Source organism: Cygnus atratus, chromosome 16 (assembly GCF_013377495.2).
Source record: "Cygnus atratus isolate AKBS03 ecotype Queensland, Australia chromosome 16, CAtr_DNAZoo_HiC_assembly, whole genome shotgun sequence".
Lineage (NCBI taxonomy): Eukaryota > Metazoa > Chordata > Aves > Anseriformes > Anatidae > Cygnus > Cygnus atratus.
The window spans coordinates 12,446,377-12,463,468 of NC_066377.1; the positions used below are offsets into that span (position 1 = coordinate 12,446,377).

At 39.8% G+C, this 17,092-nt stretch overlaps 1 protein-coding gene across 1 annotated transcript in view; it reads left to right on the forward strand.

Annotated features, from left to right (window-relative positions):
- The window catches only part of PTPRT (protein tyrosine phosphatase receptor type T), a 532,802-nt gene that overhangs the window by 500,818 nt on the left and 14,892 nt on the right, over window positions 1–17,092 (forward strand). The window contains exons 19-24 of the mRNA XM_050713944.1: window positions 2,854–2,941; window positions 10,572–10,648; window positions 11,590–11,626; window positions 12,961–13,058; window positions 14,840–14,956; window positions 16,162–16,316. Coding sequence (XP_050569901.1) covers window positions 2,854–2,941; window positions 10,572–10,648; window positions 11,590–11,626; window positions 12,961–13,058; window positions 14,840–14,956; window positions 16,162–16,316 — 572 coding nt within the window. The remainder of the gene's footprint in view (window positions 1–2,853; window positions 2,942–10,571; window positions 10,649–11,589; window positions 11,627–12,960; window positions 13,059–14,839; window positions 14,957–16,161; window positions 16,317–17,092) is intronic.

Sequence of the window (17,092 nt, forward strand, 5' to 3'; positions counted from 1 at the left end):
GAAAAACAAACTGCAAATTAGCTAAATGCATCCATTGGAAATGTCTGTTGGCTTGCACTGAGTCTCAATTGAATGTGAACTCTTTGGTTATGTTTGGGCCATTGTGCTTGGAAATTTTAATTGAGATAAGGGGACTTTTAGAGATATGGCTCTGCAATTTCAGATAAAAATTAGATCATTTTAGTTTTAAAAGCTTCGTTATAGCATAAATTCCACTACTGAGATGATATTTCAGCATGAATTTTACCAAACTTCTCTAGAAGAAGAAAAGAAAGAAAAGCTTAAAAATTAAACCCAGATTTTTAAACACCAGAATTTTGCAGTTAACAAATTGAACAAAGAAGAATTGGGAGTGTTTCTTGTAGAAGCATCACACATGGGTCAAATACTGATAGCCAAGAGATCTATCTATCCTGGTTTGCTATTAATGATGCTGCAGAAAGAAACAGAAATATTCCTTTTTGAGATCATGGAAATAAGTATTGTACAAACCTAAACTCAAGAAATAAAACATTAGGAATGCTCCTCTTTTTCTGGATGCAAATTATATTAATTATAATTGATATTTTTGCCTTTGTATTTCTAATGCAGTTTCAATTCTCAGTTTTTAGTGGTATCACAACAAAATTGTCAATGCTGTACCACCTGGCTGTGTGCAGTTACTCCAATTTGTTCATCTGGCATGTTATAGAAGCAGGGGTATGGGTGCACTCTGCAAAGGCAGTTTTTGTTCCTCACCAACCAGAACCCCCCTTCATTTCTTCAGAGATGGGTAGTTTCACAAAACACAGAGAATGCTCTGGTTTTGAGTGAGATGAAAAATCGCACGTTCTGAAATCTTTGGAGGCTATCTCAGGCAAATATAAAAATATGAATTTCAATGGAGACTTTCATGTTCAACTCACCTGAAAGGACAAGGTTGGTTGAGAAGGGATTTATTGGACCTAAACATATTTTATTTGGCCAAGATGGCCTCCCTCACGTGGACGTGATGAGGGAGAAATTTACTTATTTATTTTCCCTTTTCAGATGGCTGTGATTACATGTTTGACTGTTGCCATTCTCTGGTCAATCTGCTGTAATTTGATATTAGTAGAAAAATAAGGCACTTTTTTCCTTAGTATTTGAAGATGAAAATGAACCTTCCTCACCTCTTTTCTTTTACTTAGGGATTTTTTGTTGTCATTGTGTGTAGGTTTTTGTGGGTTTTGTTTTGTTTTGCTTTTTGTTTTGGTTTGTGTTTTGTGTTTTGTTTTGTGTTTTTTTTTTGTGCTCAGGAGATGAGCTGCTATTTGGAAACAGCTGTCTGTAAAGGAAATATATGTGCGATCAAAGCCCTCACCAATTACAGTTATTACTCTTTCTCCTGGGCTTTTGAATAGGAACTCGCTGTCCCTGTCTTTTGTCAGCAAGGCTTGTGGCAGTGCTGCACTGCCCGACATTTTCTGTCCTGGAACCCCTCTGGGGGAAATTCGCAACGATCTGGTCTGCCAGGGGATTGCTCATATTAAGTTTAATTGCAATGCCGGTGTTGTAGATCCTAATAATTGTGTCTCTCTGCTATTGCATTCAGGCACCATAATAGACCTGGATGGCTTGTGAAGATGAATATAAATTCATTTTCCAGTACAGCTGTGTCAAACTACCTGCTGCTAGCTAAGGCAGATATGATTCCCCAATGAGAGCAGTATAAAAACTCCGCAATTCCCTGGGGATCATAAATAATGCAATTTGTAACGTTGCTGTTGTTTTTAGTAATATAGGCTTGTGTTAGGGAGTAGATCTTGAAGGAGGCAGATCTATAGAGAAAACTCAGTGGAAGCTGTTCTTTTCCCACCTGTGTGTTCAGCACAAATGGTGGCTGGGCTGGGTGCAGCTGCTGTCAATTGTCTGCAGCTCGTTGGTGGCTTTCTGTTCGAGTTGTGGTGCCAGCCGTGCCCAGCTGGCCGGTGCCACTGCGGTTCCAGCCGAGCACTGCTGTGACAGCTGCTTTCAGCTGCTGCTGCTGGCATCCCCGGCGGTCCTGAGACAGGGAGAGAGGTCGTCCTGCTTGTGGGTGGATAGTCCAGGCCATCTTCCAAGGAAGGCAGGACTGTCCTCCAGCCAGACCCCGGCACAGCTGCCGTTTTCCTGGCTCTGCCTCTCCAATCCTTCCTGGACTAGTGTCAAGGAGAAAGTGGCTCGTTCACTTGTGTTCAGAATAGCTGCAGGACCAAGCTGCGTGGTAAAGCAGCGCTGTCTGCTGCTGGTTTCCTTAACCCATCCTTTCTCAACCAAAAGGGCAAATTTGGGGAAAATGATGATTTATTTCCATAGTTGGTGAGTATGTTTTACCTCCTTTTGCCTCTTGTTTTTAGACATAATCTAAAACCCTGAGCTTTTTATTTTTCCTCAGAGAAAACCAGCTAGTGATTTGTATTACATCACCCCATCGCTAACATAGAAATAGTTTAAACCACTGTACGTGCTGAACTGAGAGCCTGAGCCCTGTGTTTCTGCCATCTGGGTTTTCTTAGCAGCGTACATATGTGAAATCTCCACAAACCCCATTCTACGGGAGAAATGAGGTTAACCTGTGTCTGTACAGCCAGAAACAAATTCTCCTGATCCTTTTAGATCTGAACTCGCAGGAGGAAAATGATTCTCGGCTAGCAAAAGCCAAGAGATGCAAATGGACTGCACCAAGCTCTGCTTTTTGCGATAGTAGATGTGCCCTTTCCTCGAGAACAGCTGTTTGCTTAGTGGACTACTGAATTATGCAGTGCCTTTATTTTTGTCCTTGTCTGTCATCTTAATCCACCTGAAGGCATTGGCCAGACTTTTATAAACACTCCACTATTGTTTATTTTGCAGGCACTACCCGAGGGGCAGACGGCATCCTGGGACACAGCCAAGGAAGACGAAAACCGCAATAAGAATAGATACGGAAACATAATCTCCTGTAGGTGTTAATGCACATTGCACTGAGCTTTCTGTGTGGTTTTATAAGCATCCTGTGGAAACAGGGTGTGCTTGAGAACCTCACTAAAAACTGGTTTACATTGCTGAGCATTCAGTAGTTCAATTGGATTGTTACGTGCTATGTTTATTTCTAGGATTATTTTTTTTTTTGGTTTATGGTTTTTTATTGCTCTATGTAAAATCAATGCATGATTTTACCCTTTTTAATACTTGTAAAATCTACTTTACTTTGTATTTGATGTCTGTAATTTAAGGACTAAATCCATTTGTCAGATTTTCACAGTGGATGACGATGCCCATTTTCTATGCATTTTTATTACTTAACCCAGATCTTTCAACGCCACAAGTGGGAGTGAAAAAGGAGATGTAGATATATCAGGTTTTTAGATATGAAAGATGTAGATAGATATCAGGTTTTCTCCTTCCTTGTGGTCAGTAGCCAGTGGAGCAGTTGTTACTTATCTATACCTGGTTTGATGACTAGGACAAACTTAGCTTCTGGTTCAGAATCACAGTAAGGCAGTTGAAAATGCACTGGAAGCTTCTTAGTTTTACTTCTTTCAGTAACCAATTAGTGGTGGTGTTATAGGGATATTAACACTTGCAGGACTGCAGGGCACGGAAGACTCCATAAAACCACTGAGGTCAGTTTTGGTCTCCAAGTCAGGACTAGCTCCACCTCTATCATTTTTATCAGATCTTTGTGACGCCTTTTCCTAAAGATCTCCAAAGTTAAGCTTTCCAAAAACTCTCCAGGAAGCTTATCCCAGTATTTCATTATTTGCTATAATGACTGGGACATAGGAAGAGAGGTGTGATAAATCATCCTTTTTAAGGGTTGCTGAGCAGCATCAAATTGGAGAAACCAGGCCTGAGACCATCAGAACAAGAAATAGGGATATAAATGGTTATGCCATAGATTTATGTGACTGGATAATTCTACGGAACACTACAAAAGCAAAATTAAGTCACATGGAGTGACATATTTAATAGTATATTTTTTCTCAGGTTAAATGTGTACTTCCTGTAGGACAAACAGACTTTACTAAAGAAGTGGAAAACAAACAAACAAAAAACTTGTCACAAAGAAATCTCTCTCGCATACCTTAACTTCCCTCTCATTCTTTTAAGACTTGAAAGAAGTGATTCATGTAACAGTTTTGGGGTAATGGCATAGAACAGATCAGAAATCCTATGGCAAAGGTGAAGTCTGGAAATGAAGGTCAGAAGTTTGTGAGCCCTGATCTGATCCCACTTCTGCTTGCTGCCTTTCTGCCTTGGTTGTGAGCAGGCCACCAGTTCCCATAATTTTTTGTTTCTCCGTGTGGAAAATGGAAGTGGTGCTACTAGAATATTACAGATAGCATGGAAATCATTCCCCTTATCTTCAGCTGCCAAAAAGCACAGCCTTGCTGTAAGCTTCCCGTGTTGCTAGTGGCAGAGAGATACCTCCAGACAGAGGTTCAATTTGCATGTCTAGACAATTAGCTTAGATCAAATTATTCTGAGAGATGAATCATCCAGCTGTAACAACTACACATTTATTTGAAGGTGGAAGTGCCATAGTATGATATAAGGAAAGAAGCATGAAAGACTGTGTGTCTCTGCAGGATTTTGAGGAAGCGGTTGACATAATGTCAAAGTGGAGGTGAAAAGAGGCAAGACTGTGCAAGAGCCACCATTTAATTTGTGTTGAAGGTGGTCACAAAGAAAACACTGAACTCCAAGTGAAACGTGAGAAGAAATTAAGGAAGCAAAATCAAGGAAGATAAATGGGTTGTTATCCAAAGGGAGGGTGTTCACAAAGATTAATTGTTGTCTAACAAAGAATGATGTTAGCCTTTTGCTATAAATATAAATACAGTAGGAATATAGATAAGAGGTGATGCGCTTGAATAAGGAAATGCAAAATGTAATCAAAGCTAAGAAAGAAGTATCTGCATAGTACAAAACATCAGAAAAGCTCAGGTTTGAGGGCTTGTTATTGGGGAAAAAATCAGAACGAGGTTGAGAGGATGGAAAAGGCATAGTAGGGAAAGCAAAGGTCGTGAAAGAGAGCAGGGGTGCAGAAGGGTTGAAGGTAAATAACAAGGCTGGGATGGTTTTCTTCACTTCAAATAAATATGAAATAAAGACTTCGAGAAGGAGACAGTAACTTATAAAAGATGGCACAGAGAATTTAGTAACGTGCCATAAAGAGTGATGAAGTGAAATGGATTGAGATATCTGCTTCTCTTTGAAGGTGCTGGGGAGAAGGAAGAGAGGATGCCCAAGGAAGGGGCATAATGTTCATCAGATGTTTTGTAAAACCAGTGCGAAATTATCACTGCTGTCTTTGGCTAAGCCTTGAGCCAGACCATACTGGTGGGTAACGTTGGGCAACTTCCCCGAGTAAAGGCAGTGACAGGATCCAGAATAGAGAATTGACAGCAGAGCTGAAAATAGCAGGAGAGCAGTTCCCTCCGTGCGCATCATGAAAATGAATTGTGCTTGGTGGGTACAGACTGTGCAAACACCTGAGCAGAGGAGAGGAGGCGGAAAACAATTATACCCTTAGCTGCTTTGTTGTGCTAGAGCTGCAATTGCTGGTAAAACCCAGAGTACATACTGATCGCTCTTACTGGTGCATTTGGTAAAATGTTGCAGATGTCAATTAACATTATTTGTTTAACCACAGTCACCATGTCATTAGTCCTGAAACAACATAGTGCGTGCTTTCTGGGGACTGAATTGAATAGTCAGGTTTTGAATCTAACTTTTGTAACTGCTTCAGAGATTTCTGTTAAAATGTGGGTTTATAAGGTCTTGCAACAAGTAGCATTGCTCAGTGATTCACAGCAGATTAGATCTTGTCTTTACAGCCTCCTGGGTAGTAGTACACTTACAGGACCATTTTACTCAGCTCACCACTTTCCCAGTGGTATTTCCCTGTATTAACGCTGTGCCTCTGTGAAAATCTAGATCAGCCCCAACAACTGCTCTCCTTAGATTTGCAAACCAAAACTGCAGGTGTATCAGTTCACTGGGAGGAGATGCAGGAGAGCCCTAAGCTCTTCATTCTTTAAACCCTGACTTTTCAGGGCTCCCTTCAGTCTGGAACTTTTGGCATGATCTTAGAGAAAAGGGAAAGCCAGGGAATGGTTTTGGTGTCTGTATGACCACAGAGATCCGTTGCTGATGGTAAAAAGATGGTTTCTTTTTGCTGTAATTTCATGGATCCACCATGCTTTAGGGAGTGCTCTACTTGAAGTTTATGATATGTCAACAGGGTCCATGGTCTATGCACTGGTGCTTTAGTTGTAAAAACTGGTGAGTTTGTCTTTGCAGACCAGCTTAGGGAGCAAGGGCAGGTAATAGATGCATATATGTACTGAATCTAATTATTTAAATTTGTTTTAGGGCAATTTTAATTGATATTGAGGCTTTCAAAGTGTATCAGCAGGTGATGGTTAGAGGAGAGGTGTTGTACTTGCGAGTTGAGCTGGACCTATTACATAGAAAAGAAAACATCCAAAAGCTATATGGGATCTTTACTTCTATTTCTCCTCATCCCCAAATTTAGTGTAAAAACACTCAGGTGAGAGCTGAGAAAACAGAGACGTAGGGTTGTGTTTTACTTTAACTTACAGGAGAGCACCATCTTTCCCTTTTGTTTTATCCCTTTTCTGAGCATATTATTACAGAAGGAGCTTAGCACTCACAGGGATGCTTGTACCAGTGCTTCTTTAGACAGTTCTCTCATCTGCAGTGGAGCTCCACTATCTTCCCACTTAGGCAATGACTAACGTTTTGTGATGGTCCATTAAAAACTATGGAGTTGGTAACAAAAGACAGTAGAGAAACTGGCTTCATTTTCTTTGTGCTCTGACTGCCATATGCTTTGGGCTGGAAGACTGCAAATTAATCAGGATTTTGTGGTGGAACTGACAGACACTAGAGAAGGATAACAGAGCTCCCAGCTGAAACATAGGTAGAATGGACTTCTTCTCCATGAACAAGGATAATGCATAAAAAACAATAACAACAAATGTCAGTTTTGGAATTAGAATGCAAATCTCTTATCTTCCAAGCATTTTTATCTCATGGTGTCTTCTGTAGTGCCTAAGTTCTTGCTTGTCTGTGCAGTGTCCATGGTATGTGATCCTGGGAGTGTGGTAGGTTTCACACCTTGCTGTTATCCTGTTCCCAAGGCACAGTGTGGGATCGCTGGGGATGGGATTGGAGGACTGTGTTGATTCATTGCAAAAGATGTCTGCATTTGTCCATCAACTATGTGGGGAACCATGACAGACAATTTAGACTAGCTGCATAATATTTAGATGGCGAAAGTTGCATGAGATTAATCCAGTGCTGGTGTCAAAATGGTATGTGGAAAAATTGCAATGATATTTCAAATGATCACTAATGGGAATTTTGACAGAAGTTTCAAATGATAACATCTTTGTACTAAAATGGGAGCACAATGTTTTTCAGTGAAATTCTTGTCATTTTTGAAATCTGTTTTAAGACCAATTTTCAGTCAAAGTACTCTTCATACAAATTCAGAGTTCTGCTAACTTGCATACCAACTATACCCAACAGAGAGAAACAAAATCAAATATACATCTGTAAATCTACTCCCATTTTTTGTAGCCTTGAATATTACAGACATACAATTTGTCTTGTTACTCTCCTTTTTTAAAGTTTCTCATGATGCATTTGTACCACATGGTGATTTTATGACGTCTGATGAATGTGCAGAAGAGTTGAGCAACACTTTACATTTCAGTATGCTTAAATATGTTGTCTGTATGGCTAGTGTTGTCTAGTGGAAAAGATGTGGAATCAGGAATACATTCTAGCCATTGGAAGTAGATATAATGAATATAATTGCCATTCTTTAAAACGCCCTTTAAAGTCTGTAAATGAAAAGACTGAGTACAAGACAATTATTACCGCTGTTAATAGTATAGTAAGTTGCACTGTTTTTTTGTCGCTCTTGATTTAAAAAGAAAAAAAAAGTTTTGGAAAGAAAGTGATTTACAAGGTAAGTTAGTTCATGAACGTTTATTCAGAACGGTCTCCTAAACTTACGAACTTATGATTAAAGACACCATTTACACATCATTAATATTTTGTGTATATGTACACATATACAGTTTTTCTGCTGCACTGTTCACACTCTTCAGAGAAATAAATCTCCCACATGTATTGTCTCATTTTTATAAAACATGAGATGACGTACTGTAGATTCTATCCACCTGAAGCAAAGCTCAGCTAAAAACATTTTTCTTTTGAATCCAAAATATAAGATGACCTAAACCTGAATATCCTTTTTTTTTTTTTTAATCATTCATTTCCAATGGTCATTTCTTCATCCTTTCCTGTTCTTTATAGATAGATAGGATAACTGTCTTTGGCTCAAGTGAACAAAAGAAACGCTTGTTAATAGCTACAGAGCACCTTTTATTTATGCATAACTGTCTTAAATTCATAGACCTATTCTATGTCCTTTACAGGTCTTTCACAGTGAGGTTCCCTTGCGGATGTATTCATTCTGTCTGTTTTAAGTTTCTAATTTAGGAGTGGCTCAAAGAGCTGAAATGTGATTTGTGATTTTGGCTCTATTAACTGAAGAGAAGTTCGTTCTTCCTTAAGGGCTGTTCAGAGCACTTCAGCCACACACTGTACGTAGACAGTGTCTTGGTCCCACTTAAACAATTAACTTGAGATTCTTTTCACCTGTCATTAGGGTCATTCTGGCTCTCATGACTTTTCAAGTTATATTATTGCAATAAGCTCAGACTTTCATAACATTATTATACTGTGGCATCACAGGAAGGATTAGCAAATGTTCTCCTCACAACCATTAGCTCTAGGGACTTTTTTCTTTGCTTTTGTTCTGTGTGATTCTTAACTAGCTTAGTTTCCTGCCTTGAATTGCAAGTGTGAAATTGTCTACGGGAGATTTTGTGTATTTCATCAGATGTCCAGCTTAATCAGCTCATTGTCTGTCTGTGTGAATTGCTCTAAGTATAAATTCCTTTGTTGTCTGTCTAAACACATGATTTAGTGCAACTCCTAGTGTGCTTGCCTTGAGCATGGGTAATTGTCTGGAGCTGGGAGCAACATCAGCACTTAGAGAAAGATACCTCCTGCATTTGCAAAGTTTGTATTTATTAATACAAATATAGCAGAGCTTTTGAAGGATTCACCAGCAAAACCATTTTGGAATGCAAATATGGCATTTGATAAATACAACAATGTGGCTGTATTTTTTTGGGTGTGAAAATTTCACCCAAACAATGAGCAGAGTATGAGAATCATTGCTTTACATGAGCAAATGAATATTTAATATACATCCAAATCCCATTTTTCAGAACTGTATGTACATCTGTCTTCACAATTATTATCTGATTCCACGTTTAATTAAGTCACAACTAAAACCTTTCTGACTGAGTTACTGCAGAATCACACCTCAGATTTTTATGTTTTATTGTGATGATCCTTTTTAATTGAATCTAAATCATGCCTACGTCCATATTTTGCAAAGTGCTTCTAAATATTAATGCTTTACTGCGTAGGAGCTACTGTCTACATAGCTAGTAGGGAGGAAACAAACTTAATGGAATCTGTATTCTGCTTCATTATAAAACCCTTCAGAAATGAGCCCAGCAGGCCTGGCTGTGACCTCCGTAACTCAGCTGCCTTTCCCAAGCAATTGGTTCTTAGATAACACTTTTGCAATGAATTGCATACCGGGGCTGGGATTGCCTGACCAAATCAGATCAATGGCCCAGCTCGCTGAGTACCTCCTTTGACAGAGCTCAGCACCAGCTGTTCCAGAGGAAGATCAAAATATTCCCTTGGTGGACAATTATGACATAATCTGCCCACTGGGGTGCTTCCTTTCTGTGCCTGAACTGCAGAACATACTGGGAGAGTATCAAAAGACTGATACCTGTTATTTTATTGCCTTATTTAAAGTAACTTTGAATGTCCTTAAAAATATGAACTTTTTTTTTTGTCTTGAACACAGCTTCACACTTTGCCTTGCTGTCATTTTGCTGCAGTGGTTTCTGCGGGTTGTATGAAAGAGCATTGCTCTGATTTCCTTTGGTATTTTCTTTCAGTTCCTTGGGTTGCCCCACTTGTTAGTTGTAGAATTTCATTTGTCATTTTATCCTCCTTTAATCTTTTATACCTTTGTCACAACCTCATTTTTATCCTGGTTTTGACTGTTAGTTGTTGCCTCAGTTTATGTGAACCTGACGAATCCAAGGAGGCTGTTACTTCCCAGGGTGATGATGGCTCTGGTAAGGGAGATACTCTTCCTGCAAAGACCCCAAACCAAGCAACATCTGTGGTCTGTGTATAGCTCTGTAATAATTTATAGAGATGGCAGTGAATTTAATGAACGTTGAGTTTGAACGAACACTAACTTAAAGATCTAAACATTACATCTTAAGTACAAACAAAAGGGCACGTAGGAGCAGGAATAGCTCTGATACTCTTTCATTTTTTACTATTGTAAGTGTTCAATTACCCACTTGAAGGAATCGGCAGGTAAAATAAAGCACTGACAAACTCCTCTTTATTGTTACTGTCACTTTTTTCTTTCCTTCTTTCAGATGATCATTCAAGGGTGAGATTGCAACTGCTGGATGGGGACCCTCACTCTGACTACATCAACGCCAATTACATCGACGTAAGGCTCATGGACATTCCTGAAGTGACAAACACTCCTGCTGACAAGTCTGCTTACCAATTTGGTGCATCTCATGTAGGGACAGACTGCCGGTCTGATATGAATGACAGCTGAAAGTTATACAGACATCATGTTGTGACAGGGAGAAGGTTCTTGGCCTCCAGTTTATTCTTTCTGACCAGTCTAGACAGATGGAGATTTCCTGTGTCTGACAGATCCACAAACATAAGTGGAATGTGGGCTAAATGCACGATGTATGTGAAAATCAATATCAGCCCCTCACAATAACATTAACAGATATCTGGTATTTATTGACTGCATACAAAGTCGTAGGACAGAAGGCCTAAGTGGATTGACTTTTTTTTTTTTGAGTATTGTAAAATAACATTTAAAAAGCAAACTCTTGCACACACACAGAATGGTCAAATGAACATGTATTTCTTTCATGCATCTCCTAATGCTTAGGAACATGGTGCTGTTCAGAAGAGTTTCTTTAATAGAAGAAACTGAAAAATGCACTTCATAAAGTTACATACCACTGGCATTCAGTGTTATCATACAGGGGCAAACCCACCCCTTTCTTGTTTTTCAAACACAAAGATGCAGTTTTTTCTGTGTTAGTTTTCAAAGCTGACCATGGGTTTGTTATGGCACTTTTACTTCTTTGAACAAATAATGAAAACTGCAACGTTCCTGTTTTCTCTTTGCTATGATGAGATCTTCTGATTTTGTGGGGTTTTTATTACTCAACCTGAGTGAGATACCATCACTTAAAATCTCACCGGGCAGCCTAGTTCTTTATTTTCATGTGTTCAACAACCATTGTTAGTACATCGTTAAGTGTACGGCAGTCGTTGGTACCTGTAAGGTATAAAATGCATGCTCTGGTGCTTTGTTTAACTGTGATCTCAGACCATCACCACATTTTTCTTTTTTTCCAGGGGTACCACCGGCCTCGTCATTACATTGCAACTCAAGGCAAGTTCATTCTTCTATGTCTATATATTTGTAAAACCTCTGCTGTTTTAAATTGCTGTAGGAGCTATATCTAGGGTGACATCTTCTGTTCTGGGAACATCTGAAGTTCCAAGATATTTAAGACACTCAAACACAAAATCTCAGCTGCAGGAGTAAGACTTAGAGGTGGCAGTGCGATCTATAATGTGCCCTTTGTGCATGAAGTATGTGATTCAAACTAAAAGGGACTTAACAGAGCTTGGGTTTACCTTCTGGAGTGAAATTGCTTGGGGAAGGCAGTATGAATATGCCTGGGACTGATGAATTTTTGTTGGTGGGAACTATTAGAAAATGCATTAGAACACCATCTTCTGTAAATTAGTTGAAATTTCCTCTGCCTTTAGGGGTTTAAAAAAAAAAAAAAAAGAAGCTAACCAACACAATTCAATGTTGAGAGCCATCAATGTTGTTTGATGAGCCTCCCTACTCCTGTTCTATGTACTAGGATGCTGTTTTCCTGCATCGCTGGGCAAACTGTTTTGCTGTGACCACTTCCTCTACCATTATTTGTTCTCATTTTGCTGCATTCCTTCCTTCCCTACAAATGTGTTGTTACTATAAATAACCCCGTTCTTAAGTTCCACTTCGTGACTTTCTCGCTGGTTTGTCCCTGTTGAAGGAGTAAAGGAACATATCAGAATGAAATTAGTGTATGGGTTTATAAGGGTATGGGGAATGCAGCAATGCAAAGAACATGGAGGATGGAATTTGGACAGGATTGGGTGAAGTTTGGGTGAAGGATTTCACCTGCAGCATAGAGGTTAAGAAGGAAACAAAGTCAGAGTGAGCCTCTAGTCTAATAAATCTGTTGCTGTTTGGCTGTTGGAGCCTGAAATTTTTTCCTCTGGGAGGACTTCAAAAAATGGTGGATTTATGCATGTTTTCTCCTTCATAATTAGTAAATATTAAAATGTGAAATAGAGGAATTTGTGTTGCATCACATGAAAAAATTTCAATACAGCCTTAATTCCACAGTGACTGCATGGTGCATCCAACTCCCATTGCTTATAAGTGATTTCCTACAGGAGCTATCTCCACTGTTTACAATACAGCCATCACCTCCGTTTCCAGCATGCTAGAACTTTAAATACCTGCTGCGAGGAAGGACGAGGTGTCTGATGCCTCAAAGAGCTCTAGGCTGTTTAGTGTCTATAACCCTGAATTGTGGAGAGATGTCCTGAAAGGGAGAGGAGGATCATGTTGGAACAGGGCAGTGGCTAGGAAATAGCTGAAATGGGTTGTTGGCATTAAACACACTCTCTGAAGATGTCCTTTTGTCTTTTCTGTTGCCCCAGGGCCAATGCAAGAGACAGTGAAGGATTTCTGGAGAATGATTTGGCAAGAAAACTCTGCAAGTGTTGTCATGGTCACCAACTTGGTGGAAGTGGGCAGGGTAAGGGTACCATTTTCCCAGCAAATACAACCAAACCAGCGCTGAGTATAGCACCATGTTGCTGCTGCAGGCACACTCAGCAAGTGAAATGCTTTTTGCTTACTGTAGTGAGGGAATGAATTAATCCACTCAGGGTTTTTTCCTTTAAAATGCTAGATTTTGTAATACTTAGCTGCATCCATTCCAAACTAATAAGGATCTTGTTTCTGGTGTAAGTCTTGACTTTAGCAGAGTTACACAAATTTATGCTAGCTGAGGAGCTGTCTCCTTTTCAGTACAGAGGGAAAAATGTGCTTTTATAATAATTATTCTTTATCTGTATAATTTGAATACTTCCCTACCCACAAAAAATCCAGAGGGGAGAGGACGTGTGACTGGTGTTTGAGCTGATCAAAAGAGCTCTTTAAATGACACTTCAAAGCCAAGAGTTTCTAATCATTTCAGAATATCACTATTCCATGGTGGTGTGAGACCATGCACAGCTGCATCCTGGGGCCACCCAGCACCCTGGGCCTCCTCACCATCCACAGCTTCACTCTGTTGGACACAGGTGGACCAGGAGTCCCTGTGTAAGCACAGAGCGATTGCCAAAGACCAGGGTGGGAGCAAACGTGGATAACTCAAAGGGCACGGGCTCACTGTGGCCAGCTCTAGGGGATAAGAAAAAGGCACACCTGGGGTGTGCTTTCCTTAGTGTATTCTCCCCACTCCTGGTAGTGAAGTCTCTTTGGTTTAGAGAGATTCTCAGACAGAAACCATCACTTTAAAATGTTGTCCTTCTGTTTCTCACCTTCGATTCCTGTTGTACTAAAAAAAAAAAAAAAAAATTTAAGCAATTGATTATTCACAACTGTTAGTAATTCAACTGCTTTTTATTTGATTTCCTTTAGATGTTGTGGTTGAATGCCACCTGGTTCTGTTCATTTATTGTTATTTATTCTATTTTACTTTCTACTGACACTTCAATTTGAAATAAACTCTTTTGTGTTAAAAAAACAAAAAACCTAAATTAATAATGTTTTATATTTATAAATCCTCTTCCGTTTATGACTAGAACTGGAATATGAAAGCTGCTCTGCAGTAACTAGTCAGCTTTTAGGTGCTGCTTCACCCTTTCATGCTACAGCATTTAACAGCTTGATAGCTTTTGTTATCCTATATGTCCCCTCTAAAGCTTCACAGCCGCAGTTTTTATTTTTTATTTGGTTTTGCACATGGCTTCTGAAAGTAGCTAAGCTTGGGATGTGTTCACATGATCAGGAGATTTCTTTCAGGAGCCTAAGATCAGGCACATCATAAATGTCAAATTTGTGTCCTTATCTCATAAGGGATGCTTTAAACTCAAATAAATTTAATGCATCAGCAAGTATTGCACAGTCCCTATGAACTGAAATTATTTAGCTGTACAGAGACCATTTGAAATCACAGTAACAATAGCAAGAACACTTCTTTTCTTAAAGGTGGTGATGGTAGTGACTGCCAGGTGTTCTGTAAACCTGACATATGGTCTGGGCTTCTGTGGAAATTTAAGAAAGGCTATCCTAAAAAAAAAAAAAAAAAAAGAAAGTTAAATGAATACTTTAATTTGTATTCACTACAGAGGAAACTTCTGTATTTGGTAAGGGAGTTTTGATCTCGTTTATTTACTCAGTTTTGGCATGGTCTGTACATCACGAGAAAGTCCACTTTGTGTCATCTTCAGCTTGAAAGTGGAGTAAAATGTGTCAGCTCTGTCTTAACTTGAATGACTTCCTCTCAACATTTTCTTTCCTTCCTGCCAGGTGAAGTGTGTTCGGTACTGGCCAGATGACACAGAGGTCTATGGCGATATTAAAGTCACACTAATTGAGACAGAACCACTGGCAGAGTATGTCATACGCACATTTACTGTACAAAAGGTAAGGAAATCTTCAGTCAGCTAAAATTTTGTTATAACACACAATTTTTGATCTGACGTGAACTCTGGGAAGCATATCCAGAGATACGGAGATAGGAACATTTACAGTATGGCTAGGTTTCACCTCAGAAACCTAAATTTTTGACAGGTATTACAATTTTGGACAAATGATTTTACTCAAATATTGTGATGTAGCCACAAAAGTAGAATCCACAGTGCATGAAGTTTAAATGCATCCAAAAGCCAGCAGGTAGTTGACTGTATGCCAGGAATAATAACTATCCCATTTCACAGTGGAAAATTATAGATGAAGAAAAGATACCAGTTAAATTGATGCCAGAGATGATCCCTTTTCGATAGAAATAAAATATGATACAGGCTAGACTACAAAAATTGTCCCTAAATCAGCAGGATTCGGAAGGTTTGTTATATATAATTAGAAATCAGATGTCTAAATATCAGAGTATTCCAGGTCTGTCCAAATCACTCTCCAAACACTCACTAAGTGGTTTTAAAGCTTTTCAAAAATTCCTACTAAGACAACTTAAGTTTAACCACAATGGGAATATTGTTCCAGTTTACTAACATACCAGGTCCACCTTCCACTGAATCACTAAAAAACCTGGTAAGAAATGCTAATGCCAAAATCTGACAGGTTAGTGGACTCTCACGTATGTTTTCTGTGCAATAAAATGTCACAGCTAACTGACACTTCTGTGTTACCCTTGGCAGGACGTATACAAGTGGTGTCAGTTTTCCTGCACCAGTAACTTGGTTTTACCAGGAAGGCCAAGTGATGGGGTTGAGTATCAGTTTCTGCCCTATTTGGTAGGAGGTAGCAGAAAATCTCCTGTTGCCTAGGGTGTGTGTATTATTTAGGTGCAGGCCTGGTATGTTGGGATTGACATCACTCTGTAAGGGTCCTAATCAGCTGGTTTTGAACCCTAACACCACAGGTTTGACACAGGTGCTGACATTCACCTTCATAGTCCTCGGTTGTATGTTAGCCGGTTCATTTGTAGTTGGAATGCATCTCGATCCTTCACCTTGAAATCTCTTGGAGTGAAAAGTGGTATAGGACATGTTCCTGCGTGTAATTAGAGCTAGCTGCTTGTTCAGCCCTCTGCACGAGGGAAGGGAGCACTGATGAGAATATGCTGATTGCAGTCTGATGGAAGAAAAATAGAGGCTGTGTTGTCTCCTCAGAAAGGCTACCACGAGATCCGAGAGATTCGGCAGTTCCACTTCACCAGCTGGCCGGACCATGGGGTTCCTTGCTATGCCACGGGCCTCTTAGGCTTTGTTCGGCAAGTGAAGTTTCTCAACCCCCCAGAAGCAGGACCTATTGTTGTGCACTGCAGGTATGCAAACTCTCTGTCTGAGCCTTTCCTCCATCAGCTTTTTCAGCTTTTTTCCTTCTTCTCATCTGATAATAACCATGTTTTGTTTGTTTAAGAGTATAATTTGTGGGTCTCCCAGGGAAACAAAGTAGAATCCAGTTTTCTTTTCTAAAGTGGCAGCTCTGGAGCTTAGCTGGCGTGAACTGGAGATGATATAAGTAGGTCAGAGAGGGCTATTCAGATGTAGAAGACTCCCTGGTGGCCCATACTCTCTTAGATGCTCATAGTAGAGCTGGGAAAATGGTAAATATCTGGGACAGCCAGTCTAGTCATTATCTACAAGAAACCTCACGTGGCAGTAGGGATGATGCCTACAAAAAAAAAAAAAAAAGAGGTCTGCAGACAGGGAATTTTAAAGCAACTTTGCTTTTCTGTACCCACATGCACTGCAGTTCAGCTTTGTACTAGGGTACACTAGGTTTTATCTCAAATGGTTTTTTTGTCTTCCTTGGTTTGGATACCTGCCATATGCATCTTAGCTTTCTCAAAGCCCAGGATCTGGAATGGGGATTTCAGACGGAAAACCAGTCCAAGTCCAGTGTCTTCCAGCTAAATAAGAGGCGAATGCCTGAGGAAAACTGACTGGTTGGTTTACAGCCATGAAAATTCAGATTATTGATTTGCATGCTGGCTACCTCCCCGGCTGCTGCTGCTACTGGTGTGTGCTCTTTCAGCACCATCTTCTTCCAACTGAGCTTAAGACCCTACTGTGCAAGGCAGTACATGAATATGTAGGA